The 27,498-nt window shown below is 51.6% G+C and overlaps 1 protein-coding gene across 2 annotated transcripts; it reads left to right on the plus strand.

The window, feature by feature from the left end:
- Positions 1-1,011: 1,011 nt before the first annotated feature.
- On the plus strand, positions 1,012-26,300 carry FURIN (furin, paired basic amino acid cleaving enzyme). 2 transcript variants are annotated; one of them, XM_032232521.1, is made up of 17 exons: positions 1,012-1,157; positions 6,651-6,954; positions 12,594-12,770; positions 12,951-13,049; positions 17,035-17,130; positions 17,581-17,709; positions 17,956-18,032; positions 18,260-18,348; positions 18,434-18,606; positions 18,693-18,905; positions 19,790-19,890; positions 19,976-20,079; positions 20,165-20,282; positions 21,237-21,416; positions 21,504-21,628; positions 22,913-23,029; positions 24,966-26,300. In XM_032232521.1, exons 2-17 carry the CDS (start codon positions 6,775-6,777, stop codon positions 25,520-25,522), a joined length of 2,535 nt encoding a protein of 844 aa, XP_032088412.1. In that variant the 5' UTR covers positions 1,012-1,157; positions 6,651-6,774; the 3' UTR covers positions 25,523-26,300. The 2 variants fall into 2 exon arrangements, with proteins under 2 accessions (XP_032088412.1, XP_032088413.1); XM_032232522.1 differs by lacking the exon at positions 12,594-12,770 and having other exon boundaries at positions 1,013-1,157.
- Positions 26,301-27,498: the final 1,198 nt, after the last annotated feature.

Genomic DNA, 27,498 nt, shown 5'->3' on the forward strand with positions numbered 1-27,498 from the left:
TGTGGGGGAAACATACTGGAAGCTTCTAGAATGCAGACTGTGGAGTAAGGGATAAATTAAAAGACCAATTCTAGCTGAAAGTGAGAAAAATCTTCCTAACAGAACAACCTGACTGAACGGTATCTTAAATCAGAGGATCAATGTCAAACATTGGGGAGGCTTTAATTTCCATGCCTGCAGGAGGGTGAGCTTGATGGCCTCGAGGGTCCTTCCAAGTTCTGGCACAGCTGCCTCCATTCATTTTCCAAATAGGACTGCCTACTTCAGAAACACTCAGACCAGCGCCGCAACTCCAGAACACCCGACTGGAAGAACTACCGATCATCTCGTTCGACCAAATCCGCAAGCCCCAGGCCCGCATTTCTTTCCCTTGCGTCCTTTCGTAGCCCGGATCCCGAGATCTCCGCACGAATCGGCCGTTTGGCGGCGGCTGTTGGGCTTCATTATGGCTCTCTTTGGTTTGCCCTCTCCTTGGAGGCGACGCTTGCCGGGACTTCATGTTCTTCGAGCCCCTCTGCTTCCAGACTTTGACCATCCCCGGCGCCTCCTCCGAGGCTTTTGCGGCGGCGTTTGTCCCCTTCCAAGTGCGGGGCCCAGAAGCGGAGCGCAAGAGAGGCGGCCTCGGATCACTCGGAGCTCTTTCACCGCTGCCTCAGCACCTGCCCAGGCTCCGCTCCTCGGGGATTCCCGACTCCCCGCGGGGTCTTCTTGGGCACCGACCGGGCGAGCTCAGCGTCCTCGGCACATTGGCGAAGCGATCGACGAAGCCGCCGGTATCCCCGGAGAGCCGCGTCCGCCGAGGGGCAAGCAGAAGCGCTGAGTGGCCTTCGGGCCGCATGGTCCCCGGGGTACGGACGGCTTCGCCTGCCCCGCCCGTCCCTCCGCCGCCTTCCATGGGCACGGACGAGCATCGGGCTCCGGCGGCGGGCGAGGCGGCCGGGGGTGGGCGTGCCTGCCTGCCTGCGAGGGGAGGTGCCGGGCTGGGGCCGCCCGCGCGTCAAACAGCGTCAGGCCGCTGCCAGCCTGCGGGGCGGGGGCAGTTCGGCTGGGCTTCCCGGTCCGCCTCCCGCCCGCCGCGATGACGCCGCTCCCGCTCGCCCAGGGGCCGAGCGGGCAGCCACGGTGAGGAGAGCGGCGCGAGCCCCGAGGGCTGGAAGGTAAGGGCGACGGCGGGAGAGGGACACCCGCTCTAGGCCCGCGGCGCTGGCCGAAGGGCGCGGGCCGCCGTGGGGGTGGGGACGGCGGGGCTTGCTCGCCTTTCGGGCCCGGCTCTCGGCTTTCGCGGGGCCTCTGGGCGGCTGCCGCCCGCTCGTCCTCTCCTCCGCCTCGGGACCCGCATCCAGTCGGCGACGGGTGGGCGAGCGGCGAGGTGGGCGCATGCAGCCCCAGGACAGCCGGTCCCCGCCAGGGTCGGCGCCGCCGGGTGCTGTCCCCGTTGGGATCTGGAGGGCAGGACGCTCGGGCCGGCGGAGGCGCGTGGAAACTCTGGAGCCCCTCGAGGCCTTCCGGACGGATCAGGTCATCCAAGGCTTTGCTCCGCGGGGAGGGCTCCGTCGGGGAGGGCTGGGTGCCCGGACCAGGCGCTTCCTCTCGGGCCTCCCGCCTCGGGAGGAGGAAGTGTGTGGCCGAGAAGGCTGCCTGCCGGGATGTCTGCGAACCCGCAAGTGAGTCACAGGCCCTGCGGGGGTGGGGAAAGTTTCCGGGGCTAAGTCTGAATGGCACGTCTAACACCTGGCCGTCTGGGGAGAGCTGCGGAAGCAAACCTTGCTTCCCGAAATCTGAAGCCGCGGAAGGATCCTATGTTGATTAGGGAAGCCAGTTACTTGTCAAAATCTCTGACTGGCAGCGATTGTTTTCCCCCTGAGCTCGAGGCCAGCTTAATCTGTGCTTGTCTGTAGCAAGCCAAGAAGAAGAAGGTAAGGACCAGGGATTGGGTGTTTTGGTTCCAAAGAGCCATCCTGGTTTGCTTGGTCAGCTTCCAGCCAGACTAACTGCCATTTCTGTCTGGGAGCTACTTTGAAGCTCTGCTGCTATTGCCACCGCCCCCCCTCCCCCCCAGCAGCAGAGCTTCAAAGTAGCTCCCACTAAGCTGTGGCTGGGCTTCACCAATAGAAGTTGTGCAAGAGTAGAGAGATGCGAATCATGCATAGGAATCCCCACCTCCCTTGAGTTCCCATCCATCCCCTGCATTTCTGGGGTTCTTGTTTTTACTTTCCAAGAATTCTCAGTGTGTGTGGAGGGGGAGTTAGTGGGGAGAAAAGAAAGGCAGTAGAAGGAAATAAATGAGAATTTGGGCTTGCCTGCTGGTGTGAGAGTTGTCTCCCGAAGCAACACCTTTTCCTGTGAGTCAAGTTCACCTGTAGGCTCTGTCCCCAGAAGAGGCTCATAGCAGCTCCCTTCACCTTCCTGGTCTGTGGGTCTGTTGAGAAACTATGGATTAAAGGGCTGAGCACCTGATGGCGGGCTTGCACCTGGTTCCTTTGGGCTTGAGCAAGCAGGGCTTGGGATGTGGGCCTCTGAGCTGAAATGGGTTACATGGTTAGGAAGCGGTTGTCTCCTGAAGCTGCTGGAGGACCTGCTGAAGGCACTTTCACACTTTTAGCAATAACAATGGTTAGAAAGAAAATGCCTTGGCACATCTATGCCGATACATGTCTGTGTGTCCCCATGTTCTTCATTTGCTCAGTTCCGCTAACAAAGTCAGGGTTAATCATTGAGAAAGTATCTGCCGAGAAGGTATAAATTGGTGCTAAGTTGGGAGTGCCCAACATGGATGCTTTGAAAACAAGTCTTATGCTCAGAACTCTTCAAGGACTTCATAAATGACCTAAAGAAGGGCATAGAAAAGGAACTCATGATATTTGCAAATTGACACCAAGATTGAAAACTGAGTCCTCTCTAACAAGAGGTTTGTTCATTGGTGAGAAAAGTCAGGTCCTGCACTTAGGCAGGAAAAAACAAATGCACAGATACAGAATGTGGCACCTTGCTCAACAGCAGTAACTGTGAGAGGGATCTTGGTGTCCTAGTGGGCAATCATTTAAATACGAGCCAGCCGTGTGCTGCAGCTGCCAAAAAAACCAATACAGTCCTAGGCTGCATCAACAGAAGGATAGTATCAAGATCATGTGAATTGATACTACCACTTTACACTGTATCAGTAAGATCACACTTGGAATATTGCATTCAGTTTTGGTCACTATGATATAGAAAGTCTGCAGAATATTGCAACAAAGATGAACATAGGGTTGAAAGGGATCTTGGAGGTCTTCTTAGTCCAGCCCCCAGCACAAGTAGGAGACCTTAATAAGGGGTCTGCAGGCTAAATAGTATGATGAATGGTTGAGGAAGCTAGGTATATCTACCCTACCAAAGAGAAGGATTACGAGGGACATGATAACTATCTCCCAGTACTTGAGGCGCTGTCACAGAGAAGATATGATTGTCTTATTCTCCAAAGCACCAGAGATAATGGATGGAAACTTATTAAAGAGAGATCCATCCTAGAAATAAGGAGAAATTTCCTGACAGAACAATTAATCAAGGGAACAGCTTCCCACACAAAATTGTGGGTCACCATCACTAGAGGTTTTCAAAAATAAACTGGACAAACATTTGACTGGGATGTATGAGATCATCTGTCTTCAGCAGAAGGCTGAATTAGAAGACCTCTCAAGATATCTTCTAGCTCACGGCTGTCAAACTCCTGGCCCATGCCCAGTTTAGCGAAGGGGGAAAAAGTCCCGATATATCACATGACAATGCTGTGACAATGTGAGTTTGACACCCCTGTTCTAACCTATGATTCTAAAGACTCCAAGACAAGGAAATTTGCTTAAATTAAGTGGGTGTATGTGGGTGGGTGTAAGAGAGAGAGATGTGGCTTCTTGGGGTTGCATTTTGGAGAAGTGTCAAGAGAAATGCTAAAAGGCAATCAGTTTGGGATTAAATTCCAAATGAAATTGGGTCTTCAGGGTAAGGAGACATGAAGAACTTTCAGCTGCAGATTTCTAAAAATCTATTGAGATGAATGTCTAGAGCCGTGATGGCCAACCTATGGCATGCATGCCATAGGTGGCATGCGGAGCAATTTATTAGGGCACACGAGGCATTGCCTTGTCAGCTCCAGCGTGCATGCATGTGCTGGCCAGCTGACTTTGGCCTTTGTTTTCGGCTGTTTTTCATCTTCCGGAGACTTCCCTGAAGAGGTTTCACTGAGGGCAAAAAACCGGAGGGCAAAAACCCCAACGTGCAAACCGGAAGTCCATTCATGAACATCCCATTTGCCCATAGGGCCATTTTTTGCCTTCCGGAGGCTTCTAGAATGCCTCTGGAGCCTGGGGAGGGTGAAAAATGGGTCCATTGTGCGCCAAAAGCGGAGGGGAGGGTGGGGGTCGTGCATGCATAGAATTATGGGTGTGGGCACGCCTGCACATAACCCCTTTGCACTCCCCCCACTTTTGGCATGTGATGGCAAAAAGGTTAGCCATCACTGGTCTAGAGGCAGCTCTTTAACTCTTTAACTAGTCCAGAGGGATCCCAATGAGGGTTAGCTCAGGAATAACAGAGTTGAAAGGGACTTTTGAGGTATTCTATTCCAACCTATTTCCTGGTCAGGCAGAAAACTGAGGATGCCAAAATCTGAGTGGAGAATAACACTTAAAAGGGACCTTAGAAGGGATCCTATACCATTTCAGAAAATGGCTGTCCAGTCTCTTCTTAAAAACCTCCAGTAATGGAGCACCCAGAACTTCTGGAGACAAGCTGTTCCACTGGTTAATTGTTCTCACTGTCAGGAAGTTTCTCCTTGGTTTTAGGTTGCTTCTCTCTTTGTTCAGTTTCCATTCGTTGCTTCTTGTTTTGCCTTCTGCGCTGGAAAATGCCCCCTTTGTGGCAGCCCCTCAAAAGCTTGCTTTGTGACTTGCCTATCACATTCTTGGGCAACGCATATGAGCCATTTCCTCCTTCCGGTGGTCTGTAGTATGTCTCTGGTATGTCTCCCCCCCCTGTCCCTTCCACTGGCACTAGTCCAGGGAGACTGCTTGGATTCTTTGCCACGAGACAGGTGGCCTGAACCTCTCCCTTTCTGAAGATGTATCGGTTACTCTGCCAAACTGGCTGGAGAATGGATTTGCTGCACATACCCGTCCGTTGTCCAGGGCAGAACCTGTTCCTCAGTCGGAGTGGCATTTCCTTGGATTACAGAAATGGCCCCCATCTGTTCCTTAAACCTCCCAAGTTTTTGTTTGCTCGGCCAGTCAGTAAGCTTGTTCTTCTAGAAGGTTAACCTTTGGAGGCTGGAGCTCACTTTTGGTGCAGGGCCAGACAGGAACAGCAAGTGTGGTGAAATTAAGTGATGTGGCTGGGTAGAATTTCCCCTGTTCTCTGACTCTCCTGACCTTCATCTCGCTGCAATGACCTTCTGCTTGGTCATCTCTCTGCTGACTCTTCAGCCTTGGGAACGGAGGAGTTGCATTCAACTCCGAAGCCTTCCTTTGGCTGAAACCCTTCTATGCCAGACCGCTTGGACATACCGAGCAGGCAGCAAAGAGTCCACTTCTGACCAGGTTTTTGGGTCAAGAGATGGGGGTCAAGTGCAAACAGTAGCTGCCCACAGAACAAAGGGGAATTGATACCATCCCTTGTCCTGCTGAGCCAGCAAAAGAGGGTGGGGCTCAGAGTGCCCAGTGGCTCCACTGAAGGGTTTCCAGGCCACGTACCTCTTGTTTGCCCAACATACTGCCTGTGTGTGGTTGCCCCATTTTTCTGTGGTCGCCCCAGACAGCACTCTCCCCAGTGTGCTTGTGGGAGATCAGAGCACAACTGATGTCTGTCTGGTTTAGAGAGCAAGAGAGCAATGGCTTTAGGGGGCTCTCGGTAGCCAATTAAATCTGCCCCCACCCTTTGCAAATAAATTTCTTTTTCTTTGCAAACCTGTTCATTTATGTAGAGCATGTTTTCAGTTTTCCTTTTTCTCTGTAAGCTCCTTATGGAGGTCCCACGGCTCCAAGAAAAGCAATAACATAGTAGGTACAACACAAAGTTTTTTGAAGGTTAGGATTTACTTATTAAATAGGTAACTGCTTAACAGGATGCAAATTGGCTCATTTACACAAATGTGGCTCTGTTGGGTGGCCAAGAACCCCTGCTGTGAAGGAACCTGGTGTCTCCTCATTTGGGTTGCTTCTGGCCACAGCTTTGCAAGAGGGCCAGAGGGGCTTCGGAGAGCATCTCCTGTTCTTCACAGGGAAGCAGGGAAGTGCAGCTTATCCTGGACACCTGCCTCATCTCCTTCCCTCAGGGTTGGACTCATCCTCGCTATGCTCCAGTTGGGTTTGTAGGAGTACCTCCCTCCCTCTCCTTGGGGCCCTCCAGAAGGGGGACTGGAGGCCCCAAAGCTCCCCCCCATCCCACATGAGGGCAACTTGCCTTGCACAGGGGGGATCTGTGTCTCTTTCATGTAGGAGGAAGCTTGTCTCAGGAACTTGAGAAATGGGGCTTCTGGATGGGGCTTCCAAACCCTCACCGGCCACTTGGCTCCTGTTGGCAGACGTCAGCCTCTTGCTACATCCTACTTTCCGCTTCTCAACATCTTGGGGTTGCGGGGAAGGAGGTCCAGTCTGAGCCCTGTTCTTTCATTTGGTCTCCAGGTGCTGTGCAGTCAACGTGTGGCTCAGAGCTGACCCGCATGGTTCCTCAGGCCGACTGAGCCCTTGCTGGGCAGTGCGAGGGGCCTCTCCTGGCTGCCCAGCTTGGCTTTCCCTCCTGGCTTTCATGGATTGGAGGCTGTCCTTGCTGCTTTTCTGGTGGGCGATGACAGTGCCCCTGGCCCTTCTGGTCAGCGAGGGACTCAGCCAGCACATCTACACCAATACCTGGGCTGTGCTGGTGCCCGCCGGCCTGCAGGAAGCCGAACGGATGGCCAGGAAGCATGGCTTCCTCAACCTGGGACCGGTGAGTTACTTCCCAACAGCATTTGCTCCTATTTAAGCCATTACATGAAGAGGTTTGCACATTGTGCTGCTGGATGGAGGGGCTGCAGGGGTGCTGCCCTTCCTGCTGCAGGGCCTCATGGAGGTGAATTCCCTGGGATGTTTGGATACCGGAGGAGCAACATGAGATCCCAGTGGGTAGTTCCTGACACCTGGAACAGTGGAGGAGTCTTCTCCCGGGCGCTCGCTGGGTGCTCTTTGAGCTTGGCTCTTTGCCTGTGGACATTGGATTACCTGGCGAGATCACATCTTCAGTGCTTCTGAACTGAGCACACTGAAGTGAACTGAGATGTGATCTAGTTGGGTAGCAAAACATCTGCGAGCAACAGCCAAGCTCAGGGAGCATCGAGGTCAACCTTGAGCTACAGAGATTCTCTTGGATTGGAACACTTTCCTTGGCCTGGCAGTGTTTGCTTTCATGGCTGAATTCCTGGCTGTGCTGACTTCTCCTTTGGGAAGCAGGTCTCAGCTCATCTGGAGCTGGCCATTGGGCTGACTGTCTGCTTTTGGCAGAGACAAGTGCCTAGGAAGTGGGAAGTGGCCGTGCTCTTCTTTAGGGCAGGACATTTGATGTTGGCTGTTTGGAAATAGCTGTTTTGATGACGGCTCAGCTATGGCAGTTGTAGCAGGCTCTTCTCTTAGCAGCAGTGATGTTGGCTGAGGGCCCAGCTGCCCAGAGGTGATGCAGGATCAAAGCCCACTTCCCTTGGCAAGCCAGGTGGCCAGTGATGTCAGTTCTCACCCTGTCTTCTGGCATTGAGACCAGCAATGGTTCACACATCACTGTGGTGTGAGGAGCAGGCTTTTACCAAGACCATTTCATGCAAATCTCTTTAGAGAAAGACATTTCTTTTGACAAGTTTTTGAGGCTCACTGTGCTCCTTGTTGGAAGTTTGGAATGTTTCTTGAGAAAGGTGTATTATGTAAGGCATCGTCAGTTACACTGTCTACAAGGAGGGGAGACCAGCAGAAGGAGAGCTGAGAGAATTGCTGGATGTGGTTGGAGAGTGAGCTGGTGTGTAAGAAGTCTTAGACTTATTTTAATCCAGAACAAATGGGGTTAAATCACCTACTGAGTAAAAGCTTTTTTTTTGTGATGAAATCCCTCTCCCTCTCCCCTCTTTCTCTCTTTTTACAATTGTCCTCAATTGTAATTAGCAATGGTTTCATTGGGTTAAGATTAGGCAGGAATGAAATACTGTTCATGAAAGTTATATTTTCTTCACAGTTTGAGCCTTAGCGCTACCTTAGGTTTTCCCTTTCAAACCTCTCATTCTATTTTTAAAGTTTGGAAGTTTAAAATAATGGATAAAGATACTAACTCACACACTTCTAAGACACTGTAAACATTACAGATACTTTCAAAAGAATTGCTGAATGGAGGCCCCCAAGGTACCGTCTGTGTTGATCAACAGTTTGAACAGATGATTTAGATTTGCAGATGGCCCAAAGGTGGAAGAATGACCAATGCCTCAGATGAACCACAGAACAAAAAAAGAGAACCTCTGTAGCTTATCAAAGCAAAAGAAAAATGGGAGAAATGCAAAGCTCAGTGTGGTTGCATAAAGAATTCTCAGATAAACAAAAAAAAAAAGGAGAAGCTCAAAAAATGGAAAGGGCCTTTAGGAAAAGCAGAATATCAGAGAATAGCCATAACCTGTAAGGATGGAGTCAGGAGGGATCAGGTTCAGAATCAGCTGAGGCTCTCAATGAGTACCAAAAATGGTTTTGAGAAAGTGGTTGATCTGCAGGTTGGAGAAGTGAGTGAGATGGTAACAGATAAAAGCCAAAAACTTGAATTGCTTAATTTCTATTTTGCATCTGTCTTTTTGCAAAAGAAAAAAAATGGCCCAATTTGGCAAAAGGTGCACTGTGTTGGAATAAAGACCAAACCCAGGTCAAAATAGGCAGCAAGTGATGGGAGAAGTCCTTGCTGCTTTGAGGCAATTTAAGTCTCTGTGGTGGATTATAGCCCAAGGTGATAAACTGATAGATGGGAAGTCAAAACCACAGAAAACCTCTGGACTGAAGAAGATTTCAAGAAAACTTATTCCCTTGTTTATAAAAGGGAAAAAGTGGGCCCAAGAAACTACAGAGCCATCAGCTTGACATCGGTATCTGGGTAAATCCTATAGAGGATTATCATCAAGCAGACACTTGCAAAGGAACATGGTGATGACCAGAAGCCTATACGGTTTACTTAAAAATAGGCTGGTCAGTCAAACTATCTTTCTGGACAAAGTGACTAGATCATCAGAGCAAGGAAAAGCTGTGGATGTTGTATACTGAGATGTCAATAAAGTATCTGACTAGGTTGACAGTAACCTTCTTTTTGATGAAATGGAATTAGTGGTATGTAGGATGGGTGGGCAGCCTCATTGTCAGATGCTGGATCTGTTGAACATCTGTGTCCAACAGGTGGCCCTGAATGGATCTGTGTCTACAAGGAGGGAACTCTGCCAGGGGTATTTGGAGATTCTGTTCCGTGTCTAACCTTCTTCAGAATTGTCATGAATGACTTGGAGGAGGGAACGGAAGGCATGCTCAGCAAATTGCAGAAAGACACAAAGCTGGAGGTGGTGTTAGATGTTTATGAACTTGTGGACTGGTGCGGGGGGGGGGGAACCGTTGCCATGGAAAAATGTGGAGGGAGGGAGTGGGTTGCATTGCTGCCCACAGGTAATTCTACCTCTCATATTCTTTTCCTCCCCATTCTCTTTGTCAGTCATAGATGCACCATTTGACCAGGGCAAGATTAATGCAGAGATGCCTCAGGGCTCCTTGTTGTTTTAGCTCGGGATGATTCCCTAGCCCTCTGGATGCAGCCATCTTCTTGGATCTATGGGGAAAGGGGCTGGCAGGGAGAGGATGCACAGGGGGTGGGAGGAACAGAGCTGGTGTATGGGGCAAGCTCATAGAGACTGCCTGGAAAGCAGAGCTCCTTCCTGGCACTTTGGCAGCCCCTGCCCCGCTGCAAAAGGTCAGGAAGTCCCTCTTGCTTCATCTGTAGCACTTTTCCTCTCAGGGAACTGAGGCACCTCTTCTTTTTCAGTGTGGTAAGGTGGCCTTTTCCGTTCCCTGTTGAAACTTGATACGCCCCTTGTCTGCTCAGCAAAGTGTTTCATCAGCACAGTGCAAACAGGCCTTCTGCCCATGACGGATTAATGAAGGGGGCCAAGTCTTTTGGAACATGTTGCGGTCAATGGAACAAACTGACCCAGCTACAAGTTACCCAGTTATAAAAATAACCCCAAAAGTGCTGTTTTGAAGAAGCATTTTTTTTCAAGAAGGACCTGGACTTTCTGGACTCCAGAAAGTCCAGTTGCTTCTTGAAAAAAAGCACCTTCGGGACAGCCGTGACCTGGATAACTGAGAATCTCTCTAGACTGTTACAAAGATAGCCTTCTATCTGGTCAGCACCTGCAAAGGGTCCTGGTGTCATGGTTGGCTTGCGCTGGATAAGGAGGTTGGCTAAGAAAGCTGCTCTGTGCATTGTCTGCAGACACATGTGTGCTTTCTAACCTTGTGGGTGCTGCTGCAGGAGCCGCTGGGCATGGAAGTCATGTGAGGATTGTTGCCTGGGGGCCTGCTGTGTCAGGTCTGATGCCTATAGTGGAAAGTCTCTCTCTCCTTCATCAGCTGCCCACTGTTGGCATTGGGGATCTAGAATCAGGAGTGCGATTTTCTTTCAATCTTCTAATTTTGTGGTAGCAGGACCTCTTGAGTGGAACAGCCTTCTGGTAGAGAGCCAAGGAGATGATCTTGGCAAAAGGTGACACAGATGACAGTTGTAAAACCATGCTTTAAGATGGGGAGAGAGGGAGAGAGAGAATGAGAGAAAGAAACTCCCTGATTCACTTGAGTATGAGAGAGAGGGATGGAAAAACTCAGAGATTGTCAAGATTTTGTTACTGAAGCTCATAACAAAGGAGATCCAGCTAAAGGGGGGCAGCTGCCCTGCTCTCTCCCCAGGGCTGAGACTGCTTTCCAGCTGCCTTGGGGCACTGGGCAAGGGAGGGGAGCACTTTCCCTGGATTGCATGCCATTGCTTCTCTACCTGGCTCCCCTCACCACCAGAGGCGCTGCACGGCAAATGGAAGGAGGAATTCTTCCCCAAAGGGGGCTGGGAAGGTTAGTGATTTGATTGGATTAACTACCTTGGAAGTTCCATTCCAGCTTCCTTTTGAAGTGGCCCACTCAACATCCCAGTTTCCCTCCCAAGGAAATGGGAAGCAACCATGGATTAACTTGGTACTGTCTTCATCAAGATCTATGACCACTCTCTGCATGTATGACCACCAGTTTTCCTGCAGTCACATGATCACGTGTGATTCATCTGAGTCGTTTTCTGACAAAGACCATGGGAAGCCAGCAGGGAGGTCCCAACCTGCAACCACACAATCTCTTGCTTTTCTTTGGAGACCATCTTATAAATCTCTACCTTGCCTTCAATATAGCATATCCAAAAAATAACTACAACAATCTCTATATAGCATATCTTATAAGTAGGTATGCCACTTAAATCTTATATCTTCTGTTTCCAGCATAGGCCTCCTCTTCATCCTGAATCTCCAGACTGTCGCTGATCATATATTCCCTTCCATTCCGTTTCTGTTAAACCTTACTCAAAGTCAAGTACATTTCTGGTGCAAAAATCAATACCCTTATACTGTATATATACTCAAAATTAGAAGCCATAACTTTCCATTTAACCTGGGAAAATAGTTTTTGCCTATCTATGGTGATTCTCAGGCAACCAGATCATGGTTGTCCCAAAGGTGCTTTTTCAAGAGGCAAGTGGACTTTGGGTTTTTGTTTTGATTTGGAAGACATTTTGCTTCTTATACAAGAAGCTGCTTCAGCTTTGGAATAGTTTTTGCCTAGTTTACATCTGGTAAAACAAAATGCTCCTCTTTTTTTTCAAATTTCAGGTAGACCTTTCTTTTAAAACACTTATATTCAAATTTTCAGGTTTTAATCTTATATCAGAATGATCATAAAAAACTTGTTCCTGTATTTTTTCTTTTGATAAAACTAATGTCCCTTAAAAAATAAAGATGTTTTTTACAGGATATTCTTGTTCCCTATCTTTAATTTCCATTTTATCTTTTGTTTGTTTATAACTCACAATCTTATCCAATTTATTATCTAGTAATTTTTCAATTTTCTCTAGCTTCTAAGGATTGTAGGTTTTTTTTAAAATTAAAAGGTCCTTCTCTAGGAATATGGCGTGCTAGTTTTTTTCCAGCCCCCTCTGGTGGTTGAGGAAAATAGTTGCAGATTGGGGTTTCTCCTTTAGAGAGAGCAATCTCCTCCGATTACATTTGTTGAGGGATCCGATTCCAAACCAATCAGTGCAGAGCTAAATAAAACTAAGGCAACCTTCCTATGGAAAACTATGCTTAGGGCGGAGGGGGTGGGGAACAATTTCAAAGGCACCAAAGTTTCCCAAATTAATTTTCTCTCTTCACTCAGAGAGCTTTGGCTGTCCCAATCCTCTGCTGGGTTGGGCCACTTGGTCGCATCCCTTGGGCAGACACACAGATGTCAGGATGGGTCCCTTGCAGTTTAGGGGGTGACTTTCTCCTTCCTGTGATTCAGTGCAGTTCCTCAGGACGCTTCATACCAGGCGGCTACGTCCCCTCCTGCCAAGCAGCCCCCCCTCCCCCACAGCAGGAGGAAGATAGCAGGCTACTCTGCTGCCCTTTGGGGGGTTGTGTTATTTCAGCTCTTGAGAGGCGGAATTTGGGGGAGCCGGTTTCAAGGCATCTTGGGAAGGTGAGGAAGGAACAGAGAAAACTGCCAGGGCAGGAGGGAGAGCATCTTCCTGCTCATGGGGAAGCGTGACCTCCTGATGCCCCCCCAAAGTGTTTGCAGCTTTCCTCTGCTGTGGGTGCTGGCCACTCTGTCTGGGACCAGCTCTCAGATGAACTTGATCTGCTTTGCTTCTCCTCTCAGATCATCGGGGACTATTACCACTTCTACCACCGGGCTGTGGCCAAGCGCTCCCTCTCGCCACACTGGTCCTGGCACAGCTCCTTGTCCAGAGAGCCACAGGTATGAATTCCAGTCCTGCAGAGTTGACCGCAGAGTCAGAGGACTGGCCTGGAGGGCTGCACCATGAATCTTGCCCTACCAAGCTCGAGGGCTCCACAAGATACTGGCACCTTTTTCTTGCACACCTGCCTGTCAGAGTTGCCCAGGCGGGGATGGAATGGCTATTCTCCCGGTTCTCTATTCTCTGAAGGAGAGAGGGGGAGGGGGAAATGGGGTCTATGGTTGCGGGAGTGGGCCAGAACATTACGGTCACGATGGGGAGGAGCAGGTATGGCGGGAACTTCAGGGCTAGCCATTACCGGGGAAGGAGGATTCGCTACGTCGCAGCGATCCCTCCTTCCGGCCCTGTTAGTTCCACTCCAAGGCCAGATGGCGAGAGTGGTCAGGGCCCTGGTCTCAGGCTGTTGTTGCTAAATGCCAGGTCTGTGGTTCACAAGGTTCCCCTCGTCCGGGACCTAATATTAGATGAGGGGGCAGACCTGGCATGTATTACTGAAACCTGGCTGGGCCCGGAGGGAGGAGTCCCCCTCACTGAAATGTGCCCAGAAGGATTTCAGGTGCTTCATCAGCCGCGACCCCAAGGAAGGAGTGGGGGAGTGACTATCATCATCCGAGGGTCATTAGTCCCTTGTAGGATCCCTGCTCCGGAGCTTGTCGGGTGTGAATCCTTATTGGTGAAGTTGGACCTTGAGGGGCAAGTGAGCTTGTTGCTAACGTACCTTCCTCCCAACAGTGTTACAACAGCCCTTCCCTCGCTCCTCGAGTCAGTAGCCAAGCTGGCGGTAGAGTTCCCCAGGCTTATGGTCCTGGGGGACTTCAACCTGCCTTCGCTCGGTGGACACTCTGATGGGACGCAGGAGTTCATGGCTTCCATGACAGCCATGGACTTGACCCAAGTAATCCAGGGTCTGACTCACTCAGCGGGGCACACACTCGACCTCGTATTCCTCTCGGAGCAGTGGAGACGTGATCTAGATTTGAGGGGCATTAAGATCTTGCCCTTGTCATGGTCTGATCACTTCCTACTGAAGCTTGACTTTCAGAGACCAATCCCCCACTGTAGGGAGGAGGAACCGATTAGGTGGTTTCGCCCCAGGCACCTGATGGACCCTATGGGATTTCAGACGGCGCTTGGAGAAATACCTGACACTCTCGTCCACAATCCGGTAGAGTCCTTAGTCGCTGCTTGGATTACAGTGGCGGCGGGGCTCTAAACTGGATTGTGCCTTTACGGCCTCTCCGAGGTAGTGGATCCAGGAGAGCTCCTTGGTTTACTGAGGAACTCCGGGAGATGCGCCAAAAGAGACGCCTAGAGCGCCACTGGAGGGCCAGTAACTCCGAGTCAGACCAAGCACTGATGAGAGTCTTTATCAGGACCTATCTCGTGGCAATACGGGTGGCGAAATCTGCGCATTTTGCCGCTCTTATTGCATCCGCTGAATCGCGCCCAGCCGCCTTGTTTAGAATAGCCCTCTCCCTCTTGAAAGGGAGGGATGTGGACGACCCTTTACAAGGTTAGGGTTAGGTAGGGCTGAGGAATTTGTTCAGTTTCTAACGGATAAAGTCGCTCGGATTCGGACAGATCTGGTACCAGCCGAGGTACCAGGGGAAGGTCTTGAGCGAATTTTATGGAGCGAGTTTCAACTTGTCGCTCCTGAGGAAGTGGACAAGGCCATGGGAGCGGTGAGTGCCTCCACCTGTATACTGGACCCGTACCCCTCCTGGCTGGTCTCGACCAGCAGGGAGGTGACACGTGGCTGGATCCAGACGATAGTTAACACCTCTCTCCGGGAGGGGTCCTTCCTGCACCTCCTAAAGGATGCAGTGGTGAGACCCCTCATGAAGAAACCTTCTCTAGAGCCAGCCATCTTGAGTAACTATCGTCCAGTCTCCAACCTTCCCTTTGTTGGGAAGGTTGTTGAGAAAGTGGTGGCCTTTCAACTCCGATGATCCTTGGATGAAACCGATTATCTGGATCCCTTTCAGTCCGGTTTCAGGCCTGGTTACAGCACGGAAACTGCTTTGGTCGCGCTGATCGATGATCTCTGGCGAGCCAGGGATAGGGGTCACTCCTCTCTCCTTGTGCTTCTTGACCTCTCAGTGGCCTTCGATACCATCGACCATGGTATCCTTTTGCGACGGTTGCGGGAGGTGGGAGTGGGAGGCACCGTTCTTCGGTGGTTCTCCTCCTACCTCTCGGACAGGTCACAGTCGGTGTTGGTCGGAGGGCAGAGATCGACCCCTAGGCCCCTCAATTATGGGGTGCCGCAGTGTTCGGTCTTGTCCCCCCTCCTATTTAACATCTACATGAAGCCGCTGGGTGAGATCATACGCCGGCACGGGATTAAATATCATCAATATGCAGACGATACATAGTTGTATCTGTCCACCCCGTGCCAACTCAGTGAAGCGGTAGAAGTGATGTGCCAGTGCCTGTCAGGGTCTGGATGGGAACAAACAAGCTGGCGCTCAATCCCGACAAGACCGAGTGGCTATTGATGCTCCCTCCCAAAGATGGTCCAGCTATTCCATCTCTCAGCCTGGGGGGTGAAATTATACGCCCCTCAGAGAGGGCCCGCAATTTGGGAGTCCTCCTGGATCCGCAGCTGAATTTAGAACATCATCTGTCGGCTGTGACCAGGGCTACCTTTGCCCAGGTTCGCCTGGTGCACCAATTGCGGCCCTTCCTGGAAAGGGAGGCCCTTCGGATAGTCACTCATGCCCTCATCACCTCAAGACTGGACTACTGTAACGCGGTCTACATGGGGCTGCCCTTGAAGAGTGTTCGAAGACTTCAGCTTGTCCAGAACGCAGCCGCGCAAGCGATTGTGGGTGCACCTCGGTACACCCACATTACACCTATCCTCCGCGAGCTGCACTGGCTGCCCATTGGTCTCCGGACACGCTTCAAGGTGCTAGTCGTTACTTTTAAAGCCCTACATGGTATTGGACCTGGGTACTTGAGAGACCGCCTCCTGCCAGTCACCTCCCAAAGACCTATTAGATCCCACAGACTAGGCCTCCTCCGAATTCCATCTGCCGGCCAATGTCGGCTGGTGACTCCTCGGGGGAGGGCCTTCCCTGTGGCTGCTCCGGCCCTCTGGAATGATCTCCCCATGGAGATCCGGACCCTTACTACGCTTCCGGCCTTCCGCAAAGCAGTTAAGACCTGGTTGTTCTGGCAGGCCTGGGGCTGTTGAACTATCCAGCCCCATTCGAGGTTACGGCTGTTGTAGAATTTTAAATTGTTTTTTTTTAATTTTATTTTTTTGTATCCCCTCCCTTTTTATTGTTAGCCGCCCTGAGTCTCTCGGGAATAGGGCAGCATACAAACTTAATAAAATAAAATAAAATAAAATCTTGATCTACCAAGGGTTTGGGCTGATGCCCATTGGAGAGAAGACCATGGGGCCTGACAAGAGGAGATGCTTAGTTGAATCGTTTCCTCTGGCTTCTCTTCTGGCTCCACGGTGAGATCAAGCAGGTGAAGCCGAGAGATATGAGGGCTTCGGAACTCGAGACTGGGCTTCCTTTGCCTGGGGAGGAAGACCCAGGCAAAGCCCCCTCCCTGTCGAGCAGAGTCCACAGGGCCCATATGCTGAGCCTGCTGGCCTTGTTTCCTGCGTGGAGCAGGAGCAGGGCTTTGGGAAATGGTCATCAAGGTCATCCTGGGGGAGAAACGAGAAAAGGGAAGCCCATCAAAGGAAAACCTTTCTTCGCACCACTACGCAAAGGCTGGGTCTGCTTAGCTGTAAAGAGTTTTTCTTCTTCACCTTTTTGGAAAAGGGCCCCTGGCCATGAGCAGAGAGGGCCAGCAGGGACCTTCTGTGGCCCTCTTGGCAGGGCTGGGCTTGTGGTCCTTGTGGGGTCAGATGAGAGGATTGCTCTATGATAGCAGAGCTCCAGAGTGGCATCTTTTGCTTGCTCAGGGTTGGTTTGGGACCTGCGGGAGCCTGGCAGCATGCCCATGCACATCTCTTCACAGGTGCTCTGGCTGGAGCAACAGGTGGCCAAGCGCCGGACAAAGCGGGATGCCTTCATAGAACCAACAGATCCGAAGTTCCCCCAGCAGTGGTACCTGGTAGGTGAGGCTAATGCCTTGGGGGGACAGGACTCGTCCTGTCTGAAGCCCAGATTGGGGCAGGCTGGGGGCAGAGGGACAGTGCTTAGTCGCTCCAGTCAGTGGGACAGAGGCTCTAAAACGTTTTCCAATGGCTGTATCCTGAGAGCCTCCCCATAGGTTCCCAGAACTATCCAAGGGCAGCCAGGGGAAGAGCAGGCGTTGCAAGAGAGCAGCACATAGAAGGGGTGTGAGGGGGACGGACCAAGAGGGCTAGCAGGACATTTGGTTGAATGTTTGAAAAGGGGGGGAGGCCCTGTGAGATTGAGCTTGGATGGGGCCTTTCTCTCCGCTTTGTCTTGAGATGCTCTTTTGAGGACAGTTAGTTGGTGGTGGGGTTCTCAAGGCCCGTGTTCCCGCTCCAACACCTTGGCTCTTGGGCTGAGTGTCTGCTGCTCCCCTTTCTTGCAGTCCAACAGCAACCAGAGAGACCTGAACGTGCAGGAGGCCTGGCAGCAGGGCTACACTGGCCGTGGGGTGGTGGTCTCTATCTTGGATGATGGCATTGAGAAGAACCACCCAGATTTGGAGGCCAATTATGTAAGTGGAGGAGAGGATGGGCATGTTTGCTCTCCTGGGAGGGCAGGGCAAAGGCCTCCTGGGGCCTCGGCTGTCTCTCGCTGAAGGGCCTACACTTTCAAGTCTCCCCAGCCCCAGCCAAGGCATCAGGGGTGGGGGGGAGGTCTATCTCTCAGTGCCCAGCAGGCTGGTCTCCAGGATGGCCGCGTCCTGGTCTCCTGTGAAGGGGCAGAGACTAAGGCCCCAGAGGGCTCCATCTTTCCCTAGGACCCCGCTGCCAGCTTTGACGTGAACGACCAGGACCCAGACCCTCAGCCTCGCTACACACAAACAAATGACAACAGGTTAGGAGGGAGGGAGGCAACTAGGCACATGGCCTGGAATGGGGCACTGGGGTGTGGGGCTTTCATGGAAGACCCCCCTCCCAGCCCCTTGCAAGGGTCACGCTTGTCCCGGATCTGCACTATTGCATGGTCAGACTGCCCAGAAGAAGGGGTTGTTTGTTCATTTATGGCATTTATGAACTGGCCACCCTCCTTGGGCAGGCCTCAGTCTTTTCTGTCCGTTGCAGGCATGGCACTCGGTGTGCAGGCGAAGTGGCCGCGGTGGCCAACAATGGTATCTGTGGTGTGGGCGTGGCCTACAATGCCAAGATTGGAGGTGAGGGGTACCCTCGAGCTCTGCCCGCTTTTCAGCTGGTCCGGCTGACCAGAGGCAACCAAAGCAGTGGTCATCTCTGTTCCAGGTGTCCGCATGCTGGATGGGGAGGTGACGGATGCTGTGGAAGCTCGCTCCCTGGGCCTGAACCCCGACCACATCCACATCTACAGTGCCAGCTGGGGCCCGGAGGATGACGGCAAGACCGTGGATGGCCCCGCCCACCTGGCCGAAGAGGCCTTCCGCCGGGGTGTGAGTCAGGTGAGAAAGAGAGCTGGGTGGGCAGCTGTGGGCCAGTCAGGGCAGACCCCGAGGCCTCTAGCTGCTTCACCTGACCCTTTTCTCAGGGCCGCAACGGACTGGGCTCCATCTTCGTCTGGGCCTCGGGGAATGGCGGCCGGGATCGTGACAGTTGCAACTGCGATGGCTACACCAACAGCATCTACACCCTCTCCATCAGTAGCACCACGCAGTACGGCAATGTGCCCTGGTACAGCGAGGCCTGCTCCTCCACCCTGGCCACCACCTACAGCAGCGGCAGCCAGAACGAGAAGCAGATTGTGAGTCCCAGCTGCTCACTGCGTGCACTCTCCCCGCAAGTCCCCCTGTGCTCCAAAGATGCCTAGACAGTTTGGAACCCCACCCAGGATTGCTGGCTACAGGCGCTACGATTGTTGGATGGCAGTTGCTGGCCACGGGGCCAAGGTTGGGCCAAGGGATGACAGATGGTTCAGGGCCTGGAGGGGAAAAGAGAAAGATGAATGCCCTGAAGAGAGTGTGGAAAGGATCTGGTGGGGCAAATGGCTTGGGCGGACGGGAGGGGGGGCAAGGAAGGAGGGCAGGGCAGTGTTGGGAACTTTCACAGCGGTAGGAATGAGATAGGAGAGATGCTGCAAACAGGAAGGACACGTCGGGGGGGGGAGGGGTCAGACCCGGACGTTGCACCTGGTCACCTGCAGGCATCCATGGCGGAGGGGAGCCAACTGTAATTCCCTGTGGCTCAGGTTATCTTGGCTCAGGTTGCATCAAAGCAACCCCCCCGCCCCAATTATCCTTTTAGTTGATACTGAAACACCTCAAAAGTTTGGGGAGTTAAGGCCCCTCCCTCCTTGTCTGTGGCTAGACAGAAATCCTGGGTTTTAGGAGAAGGCTCCTCTCTGCTCAAAAGTGAGCAGACAGTAGTGGGACTCTCGTGGGGGTTTCTGCCCAGCTAGAGATCCCAGTGGGGGCCCAGCCAAGGTTGTTGTGCACAGTTGGATATGTGTCTCCCGGGAGGCCAATTCAAAGAAGGGCTGGGAGTGCCAGCCCTGAAGGTGGCCCCCACGGCCACTGAATGGGGTCCATTTCCCATCAAAGGTCCCGTGTGTGTGTGTGTGTGTGTGCGAGATGCTGAGCTGGCAAGATAAGCTGTGAGTGTGCTGGCCTTCCTCTCTCCATCCTCCAGGTGACGACTGACCTGTGGCAGAAATGCACCGAGTCCCACACTGGCACCTCTGCCTCAGCACCCCTGGCTGCTGGGATCATTGCCCTCGCTCTGGAAGCCAAGTAAGGGGTGAGGGAGGTGGCAGTGCCCATGCAGGCCGGGCCTTGTAGAGCGGCGGTTACCGATTCACCTGCCTCTTCTCTACAGCAAGAACCTGACCTGGCGGGACATGCAGCATCTGGTTGTGCGGACATCCAAACCTGCCCACCTCAACACCAACGACTGGGCCACCAACGGTGTGGGACGCAAAGGTAGCCTCGGGGATGGAGCGGACAGGCCATGGCAGATGCCACCCCTGCCTTGCTCAGTCCTGACTTGTGGCCCCTTTTTCCGCAGTCAGCCATTCCTACGGCTACGGACTGCTGGATGCAGGTGCCATGGTGGCCCTGGCCAAGAACTGGACCTCGGTGGGGCCTCAGCGGAAGTGCATCATCGACATCCTCCCAGAGCCAAAGTGGGTTTCGGGGTGTGGGGGGCTTGGAAACGTCTGTCTTCTCCCTCCTGGGGTGGGGGCTCAGCTTCTTGAATACATGGAGTCCTTGACTTACAACCATATTTTTAGTGGTTGTTACGACTATGTGTTATGTGGTTTAACATGTTTAGTCCTGAAAAAGTGACAGGTGACTCATCCTCACACTTAGAAGTGTGACAGCCTCCCTCCCTCCCCTCCATAGGTCAGAATTCAGGGCGTTGATAATCCACCTGCATTCATGATGGCTGCAGCATCCTTGGTCCTCTGTGGCCACTTGTGACTTTTCCAGCTGGTTTCCAACAAGCCAGATCTGCTTAACAGCTTCCTGATTTACTTAATGACCATCTGATTTATTTAATAATTGGAGCTTAACAACCCTGGCAAAGAAGGACATAGAATTGGGTGCAACTCACTTAATGGCCATTTTTGTTAGCATCATAAATTCTGCTCCCAAATGCCATACCTTGAGGACTACCTGTAAAGAACTTGCTTGGGAGGATGAGTAGCGTCTACCCTCTCTTGGCACCGCCCCTGTGCCCCCTATGCACCATATCCTCAGGAGTCACACGGGACACTTCAGGGACCTCGTGGATCAAGTCCATCCCCACTTTCTTCTCCTTCATGAGGTCACCATGCACCTCACAGCCAGTGCTGGCACTGTAGAGATAGGCCTGTCTACATATATCCACTTCCAAAGGACACCCAGCTGCCCTGGCAGAATTGATGGATTTAGATTTTGGTGCTGTTGACTCCAGGGACACTTTGGGTGGCTCACACAATTCCAGCGCAATAAATAAGTAAAAACAACAATAAAGAGAACTAACCAAAAGGCAGCCAGACAGCTAGTGGGGGTATCCAGGACCTCTAACAGAACCCATGGGGGAAGAGGCTCCATGGCTGCTGGCTGCCTTGCCCAAGGATCCTTGTCTCCTGCAGGGATATCGGCAAGTTTCTGGAGGTACGGCAGAAGGTGGAGGCCTGCTGGGGAAAGGCTAACTCTGTGGCTCGACTGGAGCATGTCCAAGCCAGGCTGACCCTCTCCTACAACCGTCGGGGAGACCTGGCTATTCACCTGGTCAGCCCAATGGGCACTCGCTCCACTCTCCTGGCTGCCAGGTAAGCTGACTCCTGCCACCTCTGGTCCGAAAGACCGCTGAGCCTCTGCCCCCACCCCTCGCCCATCATCTCTTTCTGCTTGGCCAGGCCTCGGGACTATTCAGCTGATGGCTTTAATGACTGGGCCTTCATGACGACGCACTCCTGGGACGAAGACCCTGCTGGCGAATGGGTGCTGGAAATTGAGAACACAAGTGAAGCAAACAATTATGGTAATCTGCTTTATTCCTCAATGTCTTCCCAGGGGCCAGGAAGACACTCTCCTGAGTGTTGATGGACCTTGCCCCAGATGTTCCACCACTCAGACTTCAAGTCCTTGTCCTCCCCTTCCACTGTGTTCACCAAGGCAGCGTATTGGGAAGAATGGCTCTGCCATGTGGCTCTTTTGTCCCAAATCGTGCTGCCAAAACTGGACTGCAATGATTTTGTTGCTGTTTTTACAGAATTAAGTGTGGAGAATGGGGGTGGGAGGCAAATTGCTCTCCTTCCCACTTGTCAATTCCCAAAGGAATAACCATCTGCAAAATGGGTTTCTGCCTTGTTTGTGTGTGCTTGGGCAACCCCCCCCCCATTCCCACAGCAGAACTCCCCTCAAAGGGCAAAGAAATTCAGCAACTTCCAGGGACTTCTCTTAATGCTCTGGGAATGACAGCTGGGTTCAGCTGACGCAGAACTTGCAAGATGTGGACTATCCTGTAAGTGCAAGTAGTCCTTGTTAAATGACCCAGAAGGAGCCCAGAATTTCCATGGCTAAGTGAAGTGGATGTTAGGCAAACCATCCCTGACTGGACTACTTAGAAATGGCATTCTGGTGGTTCCAGGTGTGGTCTTCCAGTGTCAACATCTGTCACCTTCCCCAGGTAGCCTTCGCCCACGTTGTCTCTCTGCCTGGGCCCAGTGAACTCCTTTGGCAGACAAGGCTCCACCACTGATGTCTGCACTGGTGTCCCGGCCGGTCTCTCCCGCAGCGTCTGAATCCTGGGACGGCAGCAGAAGGAAGGAAATGTCAGCTGGGGCAACAGCAGCGGCAGCAGCAGAGTGCAGGGTGGCCAGGATGGGCTGGAGAAGGGGGGGGACGACTGTCATAAATGCAGGCCAGTTCATAGTCACCCAAAGTTTGATCACAGGACCACGGGCTGCTGCAGCGGCCATAACTTTGAGGACTGTTAGTAACTATCATAGTAACTGAATGGTCAGTGAGTGAATGGTCAGTAAGCAAAACACATTTTTAAAAATTTATAATATGATTCAAAGGCCCCAAAGAATAGTCCAATCATTGAACAAATTGTAGTGACAAAGGCAATAATAAAGTGGTCTTCTTGAAAGTTTTGCATAGCTTTAGTTCTGCACAGGGTAGGAGCCTGATCCCCTTCCTCCAATAGGAGCTGGGTGGGAAGAAGGCTGTTGGCTTTTCTCCCCAGCGTCACCTTGGGTCCAGACTGGCAGGGAGGCTGCTCTGGGGGCTCATCCCCCCCTTCCTTTCTCCTGCTTTTCAGGCACCCTCACTAAGTTCGTCCTGGTTCTGTATGGGACAGGCCCCGACTTGCCGGACCTCTCCAATCAGTTTGAGAGCAGTGGCTGCAAAACCCTGGTCACTAACCAGGCCTGCGTGGGTAAGTCCTAAGGAAAAGCTGCTTGGGCTGCTTGGAAGAGTGTCCTACCCTTGGGGATGGCCCCTGTCCTAGACCTGAGCTTGTGCTCACTGCCTGCTGGCAGAAGGGTGGGTCTGGGCCTGGCCTGCCCCTCTTTGCTTGCTGGACAGGTTGGGCTCAATGGGTGCCTCCTTCGCCCCCTCCCCTCCAACTCCCAAGTGGAGGGAGGAGTCCTGCCTTAGCAACAGCTCTCCTTTCTCTGCGCTGACCGTGGTTCGTCCATTTGGGCCCACTGCTCTGCTACTCTCTCCATGTCCCCTTCAGTGGGCCAGTTGGGCAAGAACCCTCGAGGTCTGAGTGGAGGGGTGGAGGCACTCCTGCCAGAGCTGTGGGTAACCCAGTCCTCCACCTTGCCACAGGAAGGAGGGCTGCTTGCCTGCTGCAGTTTCTGTGTCTTGGCTCCATGGGGGGGTGGGGAACTCCCCCCTCCCACTGTCCTTGGACCATCAAGTGGCTCTCTCAGTCCAACCTCTGCTTCCAGGTGGCTCTTTTACTTCATCTCCTTGTGGACGCTTGTCACATTCTCCCTTTTACTTTATTCAAGTGGCTTCCATGTCATCTTTCTATTCAATTTGTTTTGAGATTCTCTAATATTTTTTTCATACAGGATTTTCCCTTTCACTTCCCATAGTCATCCTCCATTTATTCTTATCTCTTTTACTTCTTTTCTTCCGTGATTGTTTTATTTTTGACACTACCAAATAACAGCACATCCCACATTTGAGATATTCTTACCAGCCTTCCAACATTCCCTATGTACCTCAGCCTTTCATAGCAGACATTATTTTTTTGTTCTTTGCCGAGTGTAGGGATTAAAAAGTGTGGCAAAAAATGAGGGTATTTGTAAGTGGTTACTCAGCTTCCATTTATGTCATCCATTTGGATTCCCCCCAAATCACTTTCCTTCAGACATTTGTGTAGCAAACGTCTTCCTTTATAGCCATTGATAGAAGACTTGTAGCTCAGTGCTGAACTGTAGGTCTATTGATGCTCTCTGAGCTTGGCTGTTTTGTTGCAAAAGTTTCATTATCAAACTAGGGCTAGGAGGAGTGGGGTTTGGAATGGAGGAGGAGTATGTGTGGGCATCCTTGGTGCTCTCTTGCAGACATTTCATTACCAAACATGTTAGAGTTGTAGCCATTTCCTGGAGCATAACATCATCTACCTCTGAATTTCTACTTCGTACAGATTCTCCAAACAATCCAGAAGATACCAGTTCATACTTCCTGATGCTCCATTTGAGCCCTTCATTCATAATGAAACCTTCCTTTCCTTGCATATCTTCCTCATCTCCACGACCTTCCTTTCTCTTTGATTCACAAACCATCCAATCCTTTTCCCTTCCCTTCCACATTCATTCATCTTTTTTTTAAAGAAATGCAACACTTTGCAGAGAAATACCTGGTCCTGTGGAGTAAAAGTCATTCCATCAGTTGCAAAGTTTAGCATTTTTTTTTTTGTTAATTCAGGATTTATCCCATTGCAAAATAATAATGATTGTGACAACTTCTCCAGTTGTATCAATTATTCCATGGGTACTTTGAAAAGCTCAGAGCCGTTTATGTCAGATCATCTCCCTTCTGGCAATCCTATATCAGGTATAGTTACTGCGTTATGACTTTTGTCCCTCTGCTGGGTGACTGGAAGTCGTCTGGTCCACTCTGCTACCTGCTTACCACCTTAGCTAAGCAGGTAGCTTAATGGCTCTGCAGCTGAGATCGTCTGATGGAGGCTACATCCCTGGCACATTGCTGAGAGCCACAAAATATGAACAAAATAAGTAGTGATATGAAGACTGACTCAGGCTGCCCAGAGAAGTGGTTTCTCATCTACGGAGCAGAGAAGGGAGGCTGGCCAGTCATGCCCTGAATCCTCTCTCCTTTGCCTTCTCTTCCAGTGTGTGAAGAAGGCTTCTACCTCCACCAGAAGACCTGTCTCAAGACTTGTCCGCCTGGCTTTGCTCCGGCCCTGGGGCCGCCACCTCTGGAGAACAGCCTCGACCCCCACCTGCTGCAACCTCGGCTCTGTGTGCCCTGCCATCCGTCCTGTGCCACCTGCCTGGGCCTCTCAGCCGGCCAGTGCTTGTCCTGCCCAGCTCATGCCCACTACAACAGCCAGGAGCACACCTGCTCCCATCAGACACAGAGCAGCAGGGCCTCCCCTGCTGTGGGGGGAGAGGGCGTGGCTCCTGCCAGCCCCCCTTCCAATTTGCCGCTCTTGGTGGCAGGCCTGAGCTGTGCCTTCATCGTCCTTGTCTTCATCATCGTCTTTCTGGCGCTGCAGCTGCGGTCAGGGCTGTGCCTGCGTGGGTACAAGGTCTACTCGCTGGAGAGCGGAAACCTCATTGCCTACAAAGGGCTGCCTTCCATTCTGTGGCAGGAGGGGCTGGAGGAGGAAGAGGAGGAGGAGGGTGAGGGTGAAAGAACTGCCTTCATCAGAGACCAAAGACTTTGATGAGTCTGCAGCCCCAGGTGAAGCAGGCCGGATCCACCCCCGGGGCTCCTGCTCTCTTCTGGGGCTGAGCCCCTGTGTCTTATGGGCCTGATGCTGCTGCTGGAGTAATTCTCTTCTGGTTTTAATTCACCAAAGTTTTTTAAAAAACTAAACCAGTCTGTGTCCTGTTATAGTGGAAAGGAAGAGGGGTGCAGGGGGCACATCTCCCTAGATGGGGGAGGGCTGAGGCAACAGGAGGGCTTCCAGCTCCCTCCTGCCTTGGCCACCAGACATCGCCTATGCTCCTCTCTTCCCTCATGGCCAGGAGGGCCTGCCTAATATGCTGCCCCCTCTCTGCCCCTTACTGGTGGGGGGGAGGAAGAGTACTCACGCCCCCTTGCTCAGTGCAGATGGGCTGCCCAGCCCCCTCCCCCCCTGAGCAGGTTCTCTGGACTCTGGATCTTGGAGGGGCAGCCAGCCGGCTGGCTTGCTCACCAGCACCCCATGGCGGCTGCTCCCTGGATCTGCTGAGTGTTGCTGGAGCTTCCACCTTTCCTATGTGCCTTGTTGCGCCTCCCCCCTCGGATGACAATCTCTGGCTGCGGTCCTCTGGAGCTGCCTGGTGGAGGTTGTTTGGTTGGGGCTGCCCAGGACACTTTTTCTATAACTTTTTTGGTGCACAAATGATTTCTTGTAATTTGAAGAAGTAACCAATTCTTGGGGCCAGTTTTTTTAATTTAATGGATGTGGATATAACTCTAGAGAGATTAAAGTTTATTAAATGTTGGAACTATGCAAACCTGGTTTCTCCTGCTGTATTCTCTCGCCAGGAGCCTCAGTCAGCCCCTAAGCCTTAATCAAGAACTATGATACACCCCCTGCTTACTTCAAGCCCAGGAATATCTGACTCTCTGAAGCCTCTTCCATCCAGCCACTCTCCTCTTCTCTCTCCTGGTAAAATTGAGGAAAGCCCATCAGGACTCCTGGGGGATAGGCAGACTTTCACCAGGCTTTATTTGGCTGGGTCAAATTCCAAATAAAAGCTGATAAAATTCAAGGGCAGAAGCTAATTGTGGAATGATAATAATTAAGGGCATGGATCCAGCTGATTATTGCAACTTGGAGATGTTTAATAGGATTGTCCCATCCCAAGTGCACTGCTCAGTTCCTGGCAGCCACTTGGAGAGGATTGAGAGTAACTGAAGCTTCAGAGAAGGTAGAAGGAAGATTAACAGAGTTGAAAGGGACTTTGTAGGTCATCTAGTCCTACCCCCTGCCCAAGCAGGATACCCTACACCATTTCTGACAAATGGCTGTCCAATCTCTTCTTGAAAGCCTCCAGTGATGAAGCTCCCAAAACTTCCAAACACAACTTCTGTTCCATTGGTTGATTGTCAGAAAATTTCTCCATATTTCTAACTTGAATCTCTCCTTGATCAGTTTCTATCCATTATTCCTTGTCTAGCCTTCGGGTGCCTTGGAGAATAGCTTGACACCCCCCCACACTCCTCTCTGGCAGTCCCTCAAATATTGGAAGACTGCTATGAAGTCGCCCCTGGTCCTTCTCGTCACTAGACTAGCCCTGCGCAGTTCCTGCAATCGTTCATTGTATGTTTTAGCCTTCTGTCCCCTAATCATCCTGGTTGCTCTTCTCTGCACTCTTTCTAGAGTCTCAACATCTTTTTATAGTTCTAAGTGTGGCCTTACTAAGGCTTTATAGAGTGGTATTAGTATCTCACTTGATCTTGATTGTTTCCCTCTGTTAATGCAACTCAGGATTGCATTGGCTTTTTTGCCTGCCACTGCACGCTGCTGGCTCCTATTTAATTTGTTGTCCACTAAGACTCCAAGATCCCTCTCACAGTCCCTGCTATTAGTCTGGTTTCACCCAGTCTATATGTGTCCTTTTGGTTTTTCTTGTCTAACTGTAAGATTTTACTTTTCTCTACATTGAATTTCATTTTGTTCGATAGGTCCCAGTGTTCAAGTATTTTCTG

This window comes from Thamnophis elegans, chromosome 16 (genome assembly GCF_009769535.1).
Source record: "Thamnophis elegans isolate rThaEle1 chromosome 16, rThaEle1.pri, whole genome shotgun sequence".
Lineage (NCBI taxonomy): Eukaryota > Metazoa > Chordata > Lepidosauria > Squamata > Colubridae > Thamnophis > Thamnophis elegans.

Excerpts from the sequence above, each read along its gene's own strand:
- FURIN (XM_032232521.1), top strand. The coding sequence starts at position 6,775 with ATGGATTGGAGGCTGTCCTTGCTGCTTTTCTGGTGGGCGATGACAGTG. Across the intron at positions 12,771-12,950 it reads TTTCAAGGCATCTTGGGAAG|ATCATCGGGGACTATTACCA; the intron begins GTGAGGAAGGAA and ends TTCTCCTCTCAG. Across the intron at positions 17,710-17,955 it reads CAGATTTGGAGGCCAATTAT|GACCCCGCTGCCAGCTTTGA; the intron begins GTAAGTGGAGGA and ends ATCTTTCCCTAG.